The sequence below is a fragment of the Bubalus bubalis genome, chromosome 5, assembly GCF_019923935.1.
Source record: "Bubalus bubalis isolate 160015118507 breed Murrah chromosome 5, NDDB_SH_1, whole genome shotgun sequence".
In the NCBI taxonomy this organism is placed as follows: domain Eukaryota; kingdom Metazoa; phylum Chordata; class Mammalia; order Artiodactyla; family Bovidae; genus Bubalus; species Bubalus bubalis.
Window position 1 is genome coordinate 110,468,102 of NC_059161.1, and position 14,143 is coordinate 110,482,244.

Genomic DNA, 14,143 nt, shown 5'->3' on the forward strand with positions numbered 1-14,143 from the left:
GGATGATGAATCTGGGTGCCCGATGGTCAGGGCCGGCGATCCCGGCAACCCCACCCTACCAGGGGACCGGTTTGGTGAGCACAGGACTAGAATCTGGATCTGAATGACCATGATGGCTTGTTTTAGCTTTTTCTCCTGAGTCTCCTTCCTTTCAGAAATAAGGGGTACAGAAGCTGTGCAAACAGAAGGAGTGACATCTTCTGTATCAGAGGAAGGGAGTGTGTGTTCATGAGGAAAAGGCGAAGTCCACCTGGCCAGGGAGAGGTGAACGGGTGTGCTGGAGAAGGGTCCCGGACACCCACAACGGACCAAGCACCGTGCTGGATGCCTGGACCACAGATGACAGCCCTGCGACAGGCAGGGGTGTCGAGGGGGCCTCCCCAGCAGGGCCTCTCACCTGTACTGGGTGACCGCGGGGTTGGCCTTGGCAGAGCAGTGGAACGTGACCACGTTGTCCTCCAACACTGGCTGCGGCTCCACCGACAGGTTGACGAGAGGGGGGTCTGCGGAGAGAAGAGGCGCCTTTGCAGACTGCGGTGCTGTGTGCACCATGGTTTGGGGGAACATGAGGGTAAAGGCCAGCAATTCACCCCCAGGGTCTCTCAGAGCAGCCACTCCCCTGGTGGTCCCCAGAAAACTGGGGGCCTCAGCAGGGGGTTCCCTCTGTCCCTGGAAGTGCCCGAATCAGGGTGTCCTGGCAGTGGGCTCAGGACTCCTGCTATGGATTCAAGGTATTGTTGTTCAGTCACTAAGTTGTATCCATCCAACTCTTTGCGACCCCATGGACTTCGGCATGCCAGGCTTCCCTGTCCTCCACTATCTCCCGGAGTTTGCTCAAATTCATGTCCACTGAGTTGGTGATGCCATTCAACCATCTCGTACTCTGTTGTCCCCTTCTCCTCCTGCCCTCAATCTTTCCCAGCATCAGGAATGGATTCAAGGCTGGTGTTTAAATGAACAGCCACCCCGGAAGCAGGGCTGTCTGGGCCCCAGAGGGTGCTTGCTGCCTCCATTCCAGCTTTGGGTGAACAAACCACTGCAGGAAAGAGAGGTGTGAAAAGGGCGTGGGGGGTGCACGAGGAGGATGTGGATACTAAGTCCCTTTAAATACGAACTTTTCTGTCTTTGAAATGTCCATCTCGCGTCTTTTTGTGTAAAGGTTCTTTGTGTAAAGGTGCATCTGTTACCTTGGCACTAACAGCCTTCCCTGAGCCTAACCATCTCTGCTGAGTCCTGAAGGATGTCACTCAGCCCTCAGCTCCCTAGGCAGGGCTCATCTTTGTCACTCAACATGATGAAGCCCAGCTCTCAAGTGCGAAATGATCAGAGGTGGAGGAAACAGGAAGTCAGAGAGGTAGAGAGAGACGGGGAGACAGAGACACAGAGAGGTCATGCAGAAGGGAAGTGGGGGAGGAAGGGGGGCAGAGAGATGCCTATGTAGGAGAGATGTGAAGATGACGGAGGGAAGGAGAAGGAGAGAGACCGAGAGAGAGAGAGAGAGAGAGAGAGAGAGAGAGAGAGAGGGAGAAAGTGCAGAGGCAGAAACATAGAGAAGCAAAGAGCAGACACGGATAGGCTCAGAGAGACTCACGTGTTCAGAGAGATACACGATCAGACAAAAATTTTAGACTTAAGGCCAAAAGACCAAGGGGGACTGAACAGATGGAGACAGAAAGTGATAAGGTGCTGGGGAAAAAGCCAAAGACAATAATGAGACATAGAGGAAAGAGACAGGATGACAGAGAGTTGGAAACAGAGGAGACGGTATTCACAGCAGAGATCAGAGATGGGGAATCAGCCTGGAAAGAGACCCTGAGGCGGCCTGGCCCTCCTGAGCTCAGGGGAGGCCAGTTCAGGACCTGCTCTGAAAGCCGGGCATCCTTGTGCTCTGGGGTAGATGCCCAGGCCTTAGCACCCCGGCATGGTCCACGTTCCGGGGAAGCAGAGATGACAGGCCTGGAGGTCTGGCTGGAGCTCAGCTCTAGGCTGAGTGAAGAGAGCAGCTTGATCCCTGAGTCCTAGTCAGGCCCTGGGGCCGCATCTTCTGCCAGACCTCATCTATAGGCACAGCTCTATGCTGGGAGGGCAGGAGGACTTGCTGGGGGTTCACCCCACTTTCAGAAAAAGAAGTAAGAAAGCTGGTTTCTCAGAGACCATCTGGAAAATGCTGACCTGCTCTGGGTCCACATGAAGCAAGACTCCAGCTACCTGGCCCAGCTCCTGGTTGAGACGACAGAGGGCTCCCTGAGCCCCTCAAGAGTCAACTGTGCAGCCGCCTAGCTGCAGACGGAGCCTCACCCACCCCGGAGTTGGGATTGCTTGGCAGCGTGCTCTCCCTGTGCCCTGCTGGTGTTCAAGCTGCCTGCTGGGGTGCCGGGCTTGGGGGGAGATGACCCACAGGGCTGCACTGGAGTGTGCAGACAGCTTGTTAAGACGCAGGAGAGAATGCTGGTTCCTAACAGCGGCAGGTGGTCGGCCAAGCTGGAGCTGTTCTCCCCGCATCCGTTCTGGATAGGACCACAATTCTGGGAACGTCTCCTATGACTTGCTTGCCTTTTCCTGGAGAGTTAATTATAGGGAAGTGTTGGCTACGTCAGTGACCTCAAAGTTGGTTTTTATTCATTTATTTTTAAATAGGAATTATTTCAAAAAAATTTGTATTTATTTGGCTGTGCTGGGTCTTTGCTGCTGCGTGGGCTTTTGTCTAGTTGCAGCGAGCGGGGACTTCTCTCGAGTTGCAGTGTTCAGGCTTCTCTCTGTGGTGGCTCCTCTTCCTGCGGAGCACGGGCTCTGGGGCGCGCGGGTTTCCGTAGTTGCGGCTCGTGGGTTTGACAGTTGTGGCTCCTGGGCCCGAGAGCGCAGGCTCAGTAGTTGTGGTGCAAAGGCTCAGTTGCTCTGTAGCACATGGGAGCTTCCCGGAGCAAGGACTGTGAACCCACATCTCCCGCCTTAGCAGGCAGATTCTTTACCACTGAGCTACCAGGCAAGCTCAAAACCAAGCATTGGTTTTTAAAGCGTGACTCCAGCGGACCCAAAGATGCGTGGCCAGGACTTGCCTTGAAAGCTCTGCCCCCATCTCCCAAGACAGCTACACCCCCAGAACCCTGCAGCCTCCTCCTGGCTCTTCCCCATCACCTGAGTGGGTTGTCTGCTGGCCCACCCAGCTGAGAACCACCAGTTTTCAAGGCTAGTTCAACAGCCTCTAGAAACCAGTCATAGAACGTGCAGGGCAGCTCCAGGAGGCCTATCCCCACTTGGCTGTCCTTTATAAAGTGGTGAGACTTCCAGAGACAGAGAGATGAAACACACGCCTGCTGGAGGACCCTTCCGGCTGTCTGCTCCCCTCCCCTGCTCCCCTCTTCTACCACCAAGCTGCCCTTCTCAGTTATCCTGGGGGCGCCTGTCTCCTGAAGCTTCCCCACCTCTTTGCAGCATCCTCGGTACCCAGGAAAACAGGCTCTCCCCACACCCCGGGAGCCTTCCACACTGGCTGGTCTCATCTGAGCCTCCACCCCAGGCCCAGAGGTGCCCACATCCCTCTCTCCACACTTCTCCTCTGCATGTGCAGGATATGAATTTTCAGAAGTCCACCAGGCTCCGAAGGTATAAATAGTTTATGTCATATCCGACTATTAAACATGATTTTAATCCCATTTGTGATGTCGGTTGCATAACTTGCAGGGGGGCAGCTTTGATGTAGCTGGCGGAACTGAGATCGCACTGAACAGATGTTACAGCTGAGAGTCTGTTAGAGTTTCCATCAGCAGCCTGCCTCCGCACGCGTGTATGTGTGTGTGTGCGCGCGCGCACTCGCATGCACGCACATTCAGGGGAAGTATTACATCCAGGAAGGGATGAGAAAGGAGAGAAACTCCATGACTCAGTGATTTTATAGCACATCCATTTGAAGCTTGGCAGCTGGATGCAGAGTCCAGATGCAGCAAGACTTTGGGGGTGTTAGCTTTCTCTCCCATTACTCAATCTGGGGGCTTTGTCTTCCGTTGGGTAACATCTAAAGACCAAGGGAAACAAACAACAAATGTGTTTTTGCTGAGTTTGGATACTTCTTGGTTGACTGAGAAAATGAGCAGGTTTGCAAAGGCAGCTCTGATCCAGCCTGTGGTGTCCACAGTAAACAGCTGGACGCTTACTGAATGAACAAAGGGATGCATGGGGGTGGGAGGGTGGAGAGCAGGAGGGAGGGGGCAGAGAGAGCCTGCTCTTTTGCTCAGCAGGCGTGTGTAGACACCTTGGGGAGCGGGGACAAGTGGATGCAGACCTCCCCTCCCTGTGGGGTCTGGGGGCACTGGGGAGGGGCAGCTGCACCCCCATGACAGGTGCTAGGTGCTGCGCTGGGGTCGCTGCCTGAATGCTTTAACTGAATCCTTCCAGCCAGTGTATGTATGAGCCAAGCACCTCCACATACAGATGAGGAAACTGAGGCACAGAGAGGTGAAATAACCAGCCCAGCATCACTCAGTAAGTTGCAGAGCCAGAATTCCAACCAGGAAGGATGCTGCAGCTTTAACCACGACTCCGGACTGCCTCGGACGGGGCCCATCTAGGAAACTGGGCACCTGGATTCTCGGCTTCACTTTGACCTCATTCTTGCTGCTTCCCTCTTGGGGTGGCTGAGACGTCCCTGGAAAGAAAGTCAGCGAGGCCCAGAGACCTGGCAAGGCCGGCACCCTCCTCCGGGGCAGACTGTCGTCTGTGCGCCCGGGTATTAGCGCGCGTTCAGGGGAACGTGTTTTAATAGTCGGTGGGCTGTTGTCATGATGATGACTTTCTTGTTGACAGAGAGGTTCTGCTTTGTGATGCAGAAACATAGCTCCCCCCAAGGCTCTCCTGCCAGGCCCCAAGCGCCGACCCGGTGGTTTCTTCCGTGGGGGTTCTGTGGCTGGCACAGGCCTCCTGACCAGCTGGGCGGGGGTGGGGGGAGAGGACGGAGGGGCTGCACAGTGGCCACGACAGGCAGCCTGGTACAGGAGGCTTGGATGTCTGTGGCTCTCTCCCTCATTCCTCCCAGATTTGGCTTGTGTCTGGAGAGAACTCTGATTCATGGTCAATCCCAGGGCAAGAAGAGACCTTGGATGTCACTCAGTCAAATGAGACTAGGAACCGGCATCCCCAGGATGACATGACCAGCTCAGGCCCACACAGCTCATGGGTGGTAGAGCCTTTCTGGGCTGTAGACTACCCCATCCCCTCAACATCTTGCTTTCTTTCCATACTTGGGCCTGCAGCTTGATGCCATATCTGCTACAGGTAAGAAGCAGGTGGGTGTGGACAGTGGGGCCTAGACTGGGGCAGGGGAGGGAGACACTCCTCCCAGGGTGACCTTGAACTTACACGACCTTTAAAGCGAGAGCCTCCCTCCCATCACCCTGGTCCTTGGTCCACAGCCCTGGAGATCCTGGCTCTCATTGGATGAGGAATGGAAGAGCCCTCTGCTTGGTGTGGATGGAGGTGGAGGGGGTTTTAATAGCTGGTGAAGAAGGTGAATGCAAAACCAAGAATCAAACCTGTGCTTCCTGTAGTGGAAGTGGAAGTGGAGTCTTAACCACTGGACTGCCAGGGAACCCCCAGTGATGTCACCCTCACCTGTGACAGTAAGAAGGACAAAACGGTCCTTGGGTGCCAAACAAACCCGCTAGCCCCTAGGATTGGCGGATCCAGGTTCTGCCTCCAGCTGTCCTGTAGGGGTCTGGCCCCGGCCTGGCTACTTCCCCCCACCTGTGCTCCGGGCAGGAGTGCAGGGTGGTCCCTGCCCCCAGCCAGGTCAGTACTCACGCTGGATGTCGATGGTGACTGAGGTCTCCTTCCCTCCAGGGATGGCTTTGTTGGTGGCTCGGCATACGATGCTCTGCCCGTTCTCCACATCGCCGGGGGAAATGAAGAGGGTGCTCACAATGCTCTCACGCTTGCCATCTCGGAGAAGGGTCTATGGGTCGGGTGGGGAGAAAGAAGGCCCCAGGTCACTCATCACTGGGACAGCTGGGCGGGTGGGGCAGGACACGCGCCAGCCTCGGAGAGGAGGAAGGAGCTCCGTGGATAGAGGTAGGTCAGCTCAGGACACCCGGGGGCGCCCATCTCCATGCAGAGCCACAGGTCACCCTTGGCTCCCTGGCCTGGCTGAGCGCCAGGCTTCAGGAGGAAAAAGGAACTGGAAAGTGACTTGCCCACCCAGACACAAAAGAAACCAGCTTGGGCCCGGTGGAAACCAGGCTGCCAGTGCTATGTAGAAATGAACTTGTAACTATTCTACCTCTGGTCTGGGGGTGTCTCTGTGTCTGTAGGGAGTGCTGAGATGGGGATAACAGTCAGGTGCTGTGGCCCCGGGAATGATGCTGGCTGCAGAAGGGTGCACGGCTTGGGGAGTGGGGGTAAAGGCAGGGCTAGGGTGGAGACGCGTGAAGAATCAGCGCACACTGACCATTTCATTACTTTACCTGTATAAACACGCTCAACTTTTCAATCATTTCACTACCAGACCTCATTGGAGCTCAGACTAAGCCATAGACACGACAGGTGCCATCGTCTTTCATTTAGCAGTTGAGAAAACAGGTGTGATCAAGAGAGGCTATGGAGCTTGATTAAACTCACTTCGAGTTGGTGGCGGCAATGTAAGTAACAGGATCCTGGACTGTATTGAAGAGCATCCACCCAAATTCATGTCCACCCTGAACCTCAGAATGTGAAATTATTTGGAAACGGGGCCTTCACAACTTAGTTAAGGAATTAGTCATTAGTTAAGGATCTTGAGACAAGATCACCCTGGATGTAGCGTGGGCTTTAAATCCAATGATGGGTGTCCTTGTTAAAAAGAAGAAAAGACAAGGAGACACAAGGAAGGAGGCTGTAGGAAGGAGGCAGAAACTGGAATGATGCTGCCACAAGCTCAGGAAAGCCAGGAGCCCCTAGGAACTAGAAGAGGCTAGAAGATTCTCCCTGGGGCCTTTGGAAGAAGCACAACTCTGCCCATGCCTTGACTTCAGCATTTTTGCCTTTATAAGGGTGAGCCAATAGATTTTGGTTGTCTGAAGAACCAAGTTGTAGTACTTAGTTACAGCAGCCCTAGAGACTAACCCAGGCCTAAAGGTCCCCTGTCTTCCTCTTGACCACGTGCTGATTCCTCATGGCAGCTGTTCTCCTTCATTGCAGGTACCCACTCCCCCAGCTGAGACTGCCTCCAGCTACTGCCCCATCAGTTTGGTACCCGGCACCCTTGACTCCCTGGTGGCCCACAAAGGTGGGTGACCACTGGAGAGGTGCAGTGGGCAGGAGGGCCACTTTGGTTTGGGGTGGGGGCTGGACTTGCTCAGTACACCCCAGGAAGAAACTTGATCTTATTTTCCCCATTATTGGAGCTGAGGAAGAGATGGATAGACTACTTCCTCAAAACCTCCCTGAAAATAACCACAACATCGTCTCTGATCCTTGCAGGACCCCGGAAGGAAGGGAGCCTTGTCTCCCAAATAACTGGAGAGAAAACTGAGTTTGGAGTGAGTCAGGAACTTGCTGGGCAGGGCAGGGATTTGCATAGGAAAATGGTGAGCTCTGAGCCACGACCTCCCCACTGCAGCTTCCTGGGGACCTGTAAGCCAGCAGGGTGGTGTGATCCCCTCTTTGAGATGGCAACAGTTAGCGGATTAAGTAGCCTCCCTTTAGTAGAGACATGTAGGCAGCTGAGGGCTTCCCTAGTGGCTCAGCTGGTAAAGAATCCGCCTGCAATGCAGGAGACCCTGGTTTGATTCCTGGGCTGGGAAAATCTTCTGGAGAAGGGATAGGCTACCCACTCCAGTATTCTTGGGCTTCCCTGGTGGCTCAGATGGTAAAGAATCTGTCTGCAATGAGGGAGACCTCATCCCTGGGTTGGGAAGATCCTCGGGTGGAGGGCATGGCAACCCACTCCAGTATTCTTGCCTGGAGAATCCCACGGACAGAGGAGGCTGGTGGGCTATAGTCCACGGGGTGACAAAGAGTCGAACATGACTGAGCGACTAAGCACTGGCTACCACAGGCAGCTGGACCCCGACTCTGGGTCCTCAGTTCCGTGGCCTGCAGTAGAACAGGCTCGGAGCCTCCATCTAGGATACAGCATCCCGCTGTAGACAAAGCCAGACTCAGGTGTGGAGACACCACAGAGCAGGGCAGCAGTCCCTCGACTTTTCTCCTCTGCTCGAGGAAACCGCCGGGGCCCAGGCCTGCTCTCATCCATCTTCCTTCCTGGGACGTGGGGTCGTGGTCTCAGCCCTGCTGCAGAGGGATCTGGGAGAGAGGTTGGGGGAGGGTGTCACGGTCAGTCCCAGAAGCCCGAGGGCTGAGTGTCTGGAGCTCAGCCTCAGGGCCGGGATGCTAATCTGGAGGCTGGCCCCAGGGGTTGGGTCAGAGTGGGCGTGGTGTCAACCGGCCCAGCCGGAACCTCTCCGCTGCACCTTAGTAACCGGCTGGCTCCTGGCTCTTCAGCAGACCTCACGCGTCTATAAATAGCCAAGCGATAATAAGCACAATTTCCTGGATGAAAATAAGACCGCGGGGTTGGGGTAGGAGAGGTGGGGAGGAAGATGCTTTTGTTCTTTCCCGCTTTTCTTTTCTTTACTTTTCCGTTGTGCTAACCAGGGACATTTACATCAATTTCAGTCTGCCGGGGTACCCTCGCATTGATCTGCTTGCTGGGGAGCAGGGCCATCTGGGTGCCAGTAGGAGGGGAGTCAAGGGCCCGAGTTCCTAATTAGGCCCCTGACTGCTGCCCGCTCCCCGCACCCAGGGTGCTCCTCGCCCGGAAAGATGATTAATGACATATTTACTGTGTCCGGGCGTGTGCTTTTCTGGGAAATAAAAATTCTGGCTCAAGTTGTTTGTTCCACCTAATTAGAGATGGGGAGATGTGTTCATTAAACCGGGGGAGGGCACAGCGCCCGCTCCCCAGGGGAGGGCCCCTCCTAGCTCCGGTGGGGGGTGGTCCGTAAAGCCTTCATGGTAGGGGGGAGCCGAGCTTGGGGCAGAGAAGGGGCCTGGGTCTTCTCACCCTGATTTTTCCTCCCTCCCTTGTTACTTCCGCATCTCCTTGCCCCTGCTTTCTATTTTCTTTTCCTTCATTCCTGGCTTGTCAACCTCCCCCATTCTCACATGCAAATGAAGCCCTGGGACCTCCCGGGTCCAGGCCAGGTAGACACTCTCTGATTTGCTGATTCTTGTCACAGCCCCTCTTTGCCTGTCCTTCTGCCCCTTCTCCTGCTTCCCTCTCCTGAACTTGGCTCTGGGGACACACAGGGCCCCAACACCCCCATCTCATGCTTGTGAAACCGTCATTAGCTCACCCTCAGCCAGAGGGTAAGTGGGTTATTAGTGGTGAGTCGCTCATTTCTGGGGCCACCACCTCCAAGGCCTGGGGCAGTGCTCCCTGCAGCTTGGTGGGCACTAGTGTGACCCTGATGGCCTCTCCTGTGGGTCCCACCTGTGTCTGCAGATATGGACCAGGAGTGGGCGTATATACCTCACCTGCTCAGGGGTGAACACGCCAGGGCAGGGGTCTTCCTGGGTGTGCGTCCCCTGGCCGCTGACCCACTAGCATCCATAGAGCCTTCCCCACTGTCCCAGTGGCTTAGGGCTCATCTCTGGACCCTGCCTATCCCGTGCTGCTTCCTTCTCTGCACCCCTGTCACCGATGGCAGGCACTTGGCATTCAATCAGCAGTGGTAGTTGGCGGTGGTGGGGGGCGGGTGAGAAGCCTTGGGCTTTCTGGGGGAGGAAGACTGCACCCTGTGTAAGGTTGTCCAGTGTGGGCCGCTGCCCCCAAGGCTTCAGCTGGGCAGTGGAGAGCCAGGCCGAGCTCTCCAAGGCCAGAGATGACCACTGGTGAGGGAGGAAGGAGATTTGGAGGGTACTTAGTGGGTGCCCCCAGCTTGGTGCTAAATCTGTGATGTTCATTGATATGCAAACAGCCTGGAAAGGGCTTGCGGGCCTGATTGCCTGGCAACAAGGCCTCCTCTCCTCCTTCCTCACTCACCTCACTCACCACCTGCTGTGTCCCTTAATTTTTCTTTTCTTTTTTTTTTTTTATCATCTCTCTTTGCTTCCCCTTTTAAGGCTGCCTGGGGAATCCCCTGGGGCCTGTTATCACTAAGGGCTGTCGGAGAAGGTGGAGATTTGGGCCGTGCTTTGTGTCCCTAGACTCTGTGTCCTCACGGACTGACCCCTAGTTTTGTGTCCTGGGGGCAGGAGGGATGCTCCTCATAAAGGCCAGGATGAGTGGCAGCTGGACACTGGGAGGAGGCTCCAGGTGCCTGAGATGAACAGATGGGATGCAGGGAGCGGGGGATGCTACGGGGACCGGTGGGGACAGAATGCAGAGCTGAGCCGCAGGGAGGGCCCTGGGAGGTGCTGTGCCAGAGAACTCGTAAGTAGCTTGGGCTCTAATAAGTCTTGTGGTCCTGGTGGTGGTGGGTGGGCGCCCCTGGGGCAGGCAGCAGTCTCAGGTTGGAAGTAGCAGAAGTGCAGGGCTGGAAGGTCAGGGGCTTCAAGGCAGACATATACACGACTGTGGACATCCAAGGTCAAGCGACCCTCCCCCTGTCCACCGTTTCAGGGTTAAGACCTCCTCCCACCTGGCTGCGGCTGCTGGGGAGCAGCAGATGGAGCAGGAACCTGGCTCCCAGGGAAGGTTTTTCTCTGGTCTCAGCACAAACTGGCTTCCTTCCTCTTCCACAGCCTGTCCTGCCTCCCCGGGTCTGCCTTCCAGATGACCGCCATGTGGCCTCCATTCTGGTGCCAGGCCCAGAGAAGACGGCCTGAGGCTGGGTGTCCAGGAAGAGAGGACTTGGAGAGATGGCTTTTCATCAGTTCCCATGCTTCTGCAGCCAGACACCCGCTGGGAGCTGCGAGCGCTCACCCAGGCACCTGGGCCACGAGGGCTCTGGCCGCCCTGGGTTCAGGGAGAGGCACCCCAGCCTGTGCTGGGTGGCGGGGTGGGGGCTGGCAGAGCACCCTTCCCCTGCAGGTCACACGGTGGAGCAGCGAAACAAAACCTGGCCTTCTGAGCAACGTCTGCGGGGGGAGAGCAGGGTGGGGGAGACAGGGCTCTGGGAGGAAGGAGCCAAGGATGCTAGCGAATGTTTACAAAGCCCTTACTTTCAATGCACTATTCTTTTTTTTTATTTTTGGCTGCGCTGGGTCTTCATTGCTGTGCATGGGGCTTTCTGTAGTTGCAGTGAACAGGGCTGTGCTCTGTTGTGGTGCTCAAAGGCATTATTCTTCTTAAGTCTCGCAGCAGTTGTAACAGGTGTCCATATTACATGGACACCTGTTATGTCATAATACCTATTATCATCATCCCATTTTGCAGATGGGGAAACTGAGGCAGAGATCTGCTGTTACCATGACATGTGGTGGAGCTCAGGTGTGAACCAGGTTTGTAGGACCCCCAAGACCTGCTCTACGATGACACTAAGACTCTCACCCAGGAAATGCGCCGAGCAGATCCAGTGAGGGCAGGCAGTGATCCTAACAGCCATGCTCCCCTCTGCTCATTCCTGAGCATCCTCTGAGGCAGGAGCCATTGGTCCCATTGTACAGATGGGAACCCTGAGGCACAGCAAGGTTAGCTAGCTTGCCCATGGCCACAGAGCTAGATGGTGGTGGAGCCTGGATGCCAGCTTCTCAGCTGCCAGGCTCAGTGGCTTAACCATGTACCATGTGACAGACGCTGAGGCTTCCGCCTCGAGGGCTGTCAGGGTGGCCCCGTGGGGTTTTTCCTGTAGACCGTGACTCCTGCTTAACTGTTGGAACTGCGTGTCCTCTCGGCCTTTCTCTCTCCCTGTCTCTCTGTCTCTGTCTCAGCTTCTCATGCCCCCAGCCTCTTCTCTTGCACAACAGTCTGGGTTGCTCTGCCTTTGGGACATCACAATTGCCGAGGTCAATGGCACCTGCAGTCCTGGGGGGAGGGAGCCGCAGAGGGCTGAGTCCATGGAGCTGCTGGGTCATCCATCCTTCTCGGTAAGCCCAAGTCACAGGTCTGTAGCTTGTCAGAGCTGCCAGGCCCCTGATATATATAGATATATTGCCATGCCTCACAGTCCCCATCTGTACAGTGGGAGCAACGGCATCTGCCTCAGAGATGGTCAGGAATGAGCAGAGGGGAGCATGGCTGTTAGGATCACTGCCTGCCCTCACTGGATCTGCTCGGCGCATTTCCTGGGTGAGAGTCTTAGTGTCATCGTAGAGCAGGCCTTGGGGTCCTACAAACCTGGTTCACACCCGAGCTCTATCACATGTCATGGTAACGTCAGCTTTCTGCCTTCGTTTCCCCGTCTGCAGTGTATATGTATATATGTATAGTCCCCCTAGATTTCACAGGGTGAAGCCCTAACCTCACTGGAGCATATTTGGATATGGGGCCTTTATGGAGGCAGTTTAGGTTGCGTGTGTGCTAAGTCCCCTTAGTCATGTCTGACTCTGTGCGATCCTATGGACTGTAGCCCACCAGGGTCCTCTGTCCATGGGATTCTTCAGACAAGAATACTAGAGTGGGTTGCTGTGCCCTCCTCCAGGGGATCTTCCTGACTCAAGGATCCAACCCGTGTCTCTTACGTCTCCTGCTTTGGCAGGCACGTTCTTTGCCATGAGCGCCACCTGGGAAGCCCTTCAGCTCACAGCACCTTGTGTGAACTAGAGAAAAGCACCCCAGCAGGTAGGTACAGCAGGTACAGGGCTGGTAAGGGGTTATGGGCTGCATGCAGCCCTCCTTGCCCCCTGAGCCAGGTACCTGGGACAGGAAACACCTAAACAGCTTCAGCTGGCAGCACTGGGAAGGTAGGCAGATTGAGCAAATGAGAATACAGACATCAGTTAAATTTGAATTTTGGTTAAACAATGAATAATCTTTAGTATAAGTATGGCCCATGCAATATTCGGAACATACTTACACTGAAAAGTTATTTGTTGTTTAGAATTGATGCTTTTGAACTGTGGTGCTGGAAAAGACTCTTGAGATTCCCTTGGACTGCAAGGAGATCAAACCAGTCAATCCTAAAGGAAATCAACCCTGAATATTCATTAGAAGGACTGATGCTGAAGCTCCAATCCTTTGGCCACCTGATGCAAAGAAACGACTCGTTGGAAAAGACCCTGAGCCTGGGAAAGATTGAGGGCAGAAGGAGAAGGGGGCGACAGGATGAGATGGTTGGGTGGCATCATCGACTTAATGGACACGAGTTTGAGCAAACTCAGGGAGATAGTGAAGGACAGGGAAGCCTGGTGTGCTGCAGTCCATGGGGTTGCAAAGAGTCGGACACGACCGAGCAACTCAACAACAAACCTGAGATTCACTTTTAACTGGACGTCCTGTATTTTATCTGGCAACCCTCGGCTCTGTCCACTTCTGCCCCTGAGTTGCTTCCTCTGACCATACTCCATTCTTAGGGTTGTCACCACGCCCAGCAATTCCCCCAGGAAAGAGAGGAAGAGGAGGAGAGACAGAAAAGATTGGATAAATAGAGCCAGAGCACTTGAGAGAAAAAGTGAGAGAGAGAGAGAAATAGAAAGACACAGAGAGACAAAGAGCTAGAAGCCAAAGGCGACACAAAGTCATCCAGGCAGAGCCAAGAGCTGCAAAGAGATGGGGCGAGCTGTGCCCTGCCCCCAGCCCGGATTCCTCCCCTCCTCCACATCCCCCCAACCCCGCCTCACCTTGGAGTAGGTGGCCCCGTTGATCACCTCTCCCTTCCTCAGCCAGATGATGGAGGCAGCAGGCTTGGCATTGTCTGCATGGCAGGTGAGGTTGAGGGGGTCCCCAGCCCGCAGGCTGATCACAGGCCCCCCGAGGATCACCGGGTCGTCGGGTGGCACTGTGGGGGCAGAGAGAGAGGGGAGAGGTCAGGCTGAGGGCACCCCTCCTCTCGGGCAAGGCTGAGTGGATTTTTGGAGCCGCTGACAAACAGTAATTATCATCGTTTAATAAAATGTATAATCCTCTTGTACTATAACAGTAACAGCGACAACAGCAGTAATCCCGACACAGGCGTCGCGTGTTTATTTGCAGAGGACGCTCATGTCATCATCTCATTCCGCGCGGCAGCCTGCGAGGGGACAGGGCAGGCGTCATTAGCTGCGATTTGCAGATCGGAGAGCGTGCCACTGCTGC

The 14,143-nt window shown here is 55.1% G+C and overlaps 1 protein-coding gene across 3 annotated transcripts in view; it reads right to left on the reverse strand.

Moving 5' to 3' along the window:
• The window catches only part of KIRREL3 (kirre like nephrin family adhesion molecule 3), a 607,178-nt gene that overhangs the window by 27,760 nt on the left and 565,275 nt on the right, over window positions 1–14,143 (reverse strand). For all 3 annotated transcript variants that reach the window (XM_044943559.2, XM_006057706.4, XM_025286398.3), the window contains exons 5-7: window positions 13,690–13,847; window positions 5,794–5,944; window positions 398–503 (exon numbers count right to left, since the gene is read on the reverse strand). In XM_044943559.2, coding sequence (XP_044799494.1) covers window positions 398–503; window positions 5,794–5,944; window positions 13,690–13,847 — 415 coding nt within the window. The remainder of the gene's footprint in view (window positions 1–397; window positions 504–5,793; window positions 5,945–13,689; window positions 13,848–14,143) is intronic.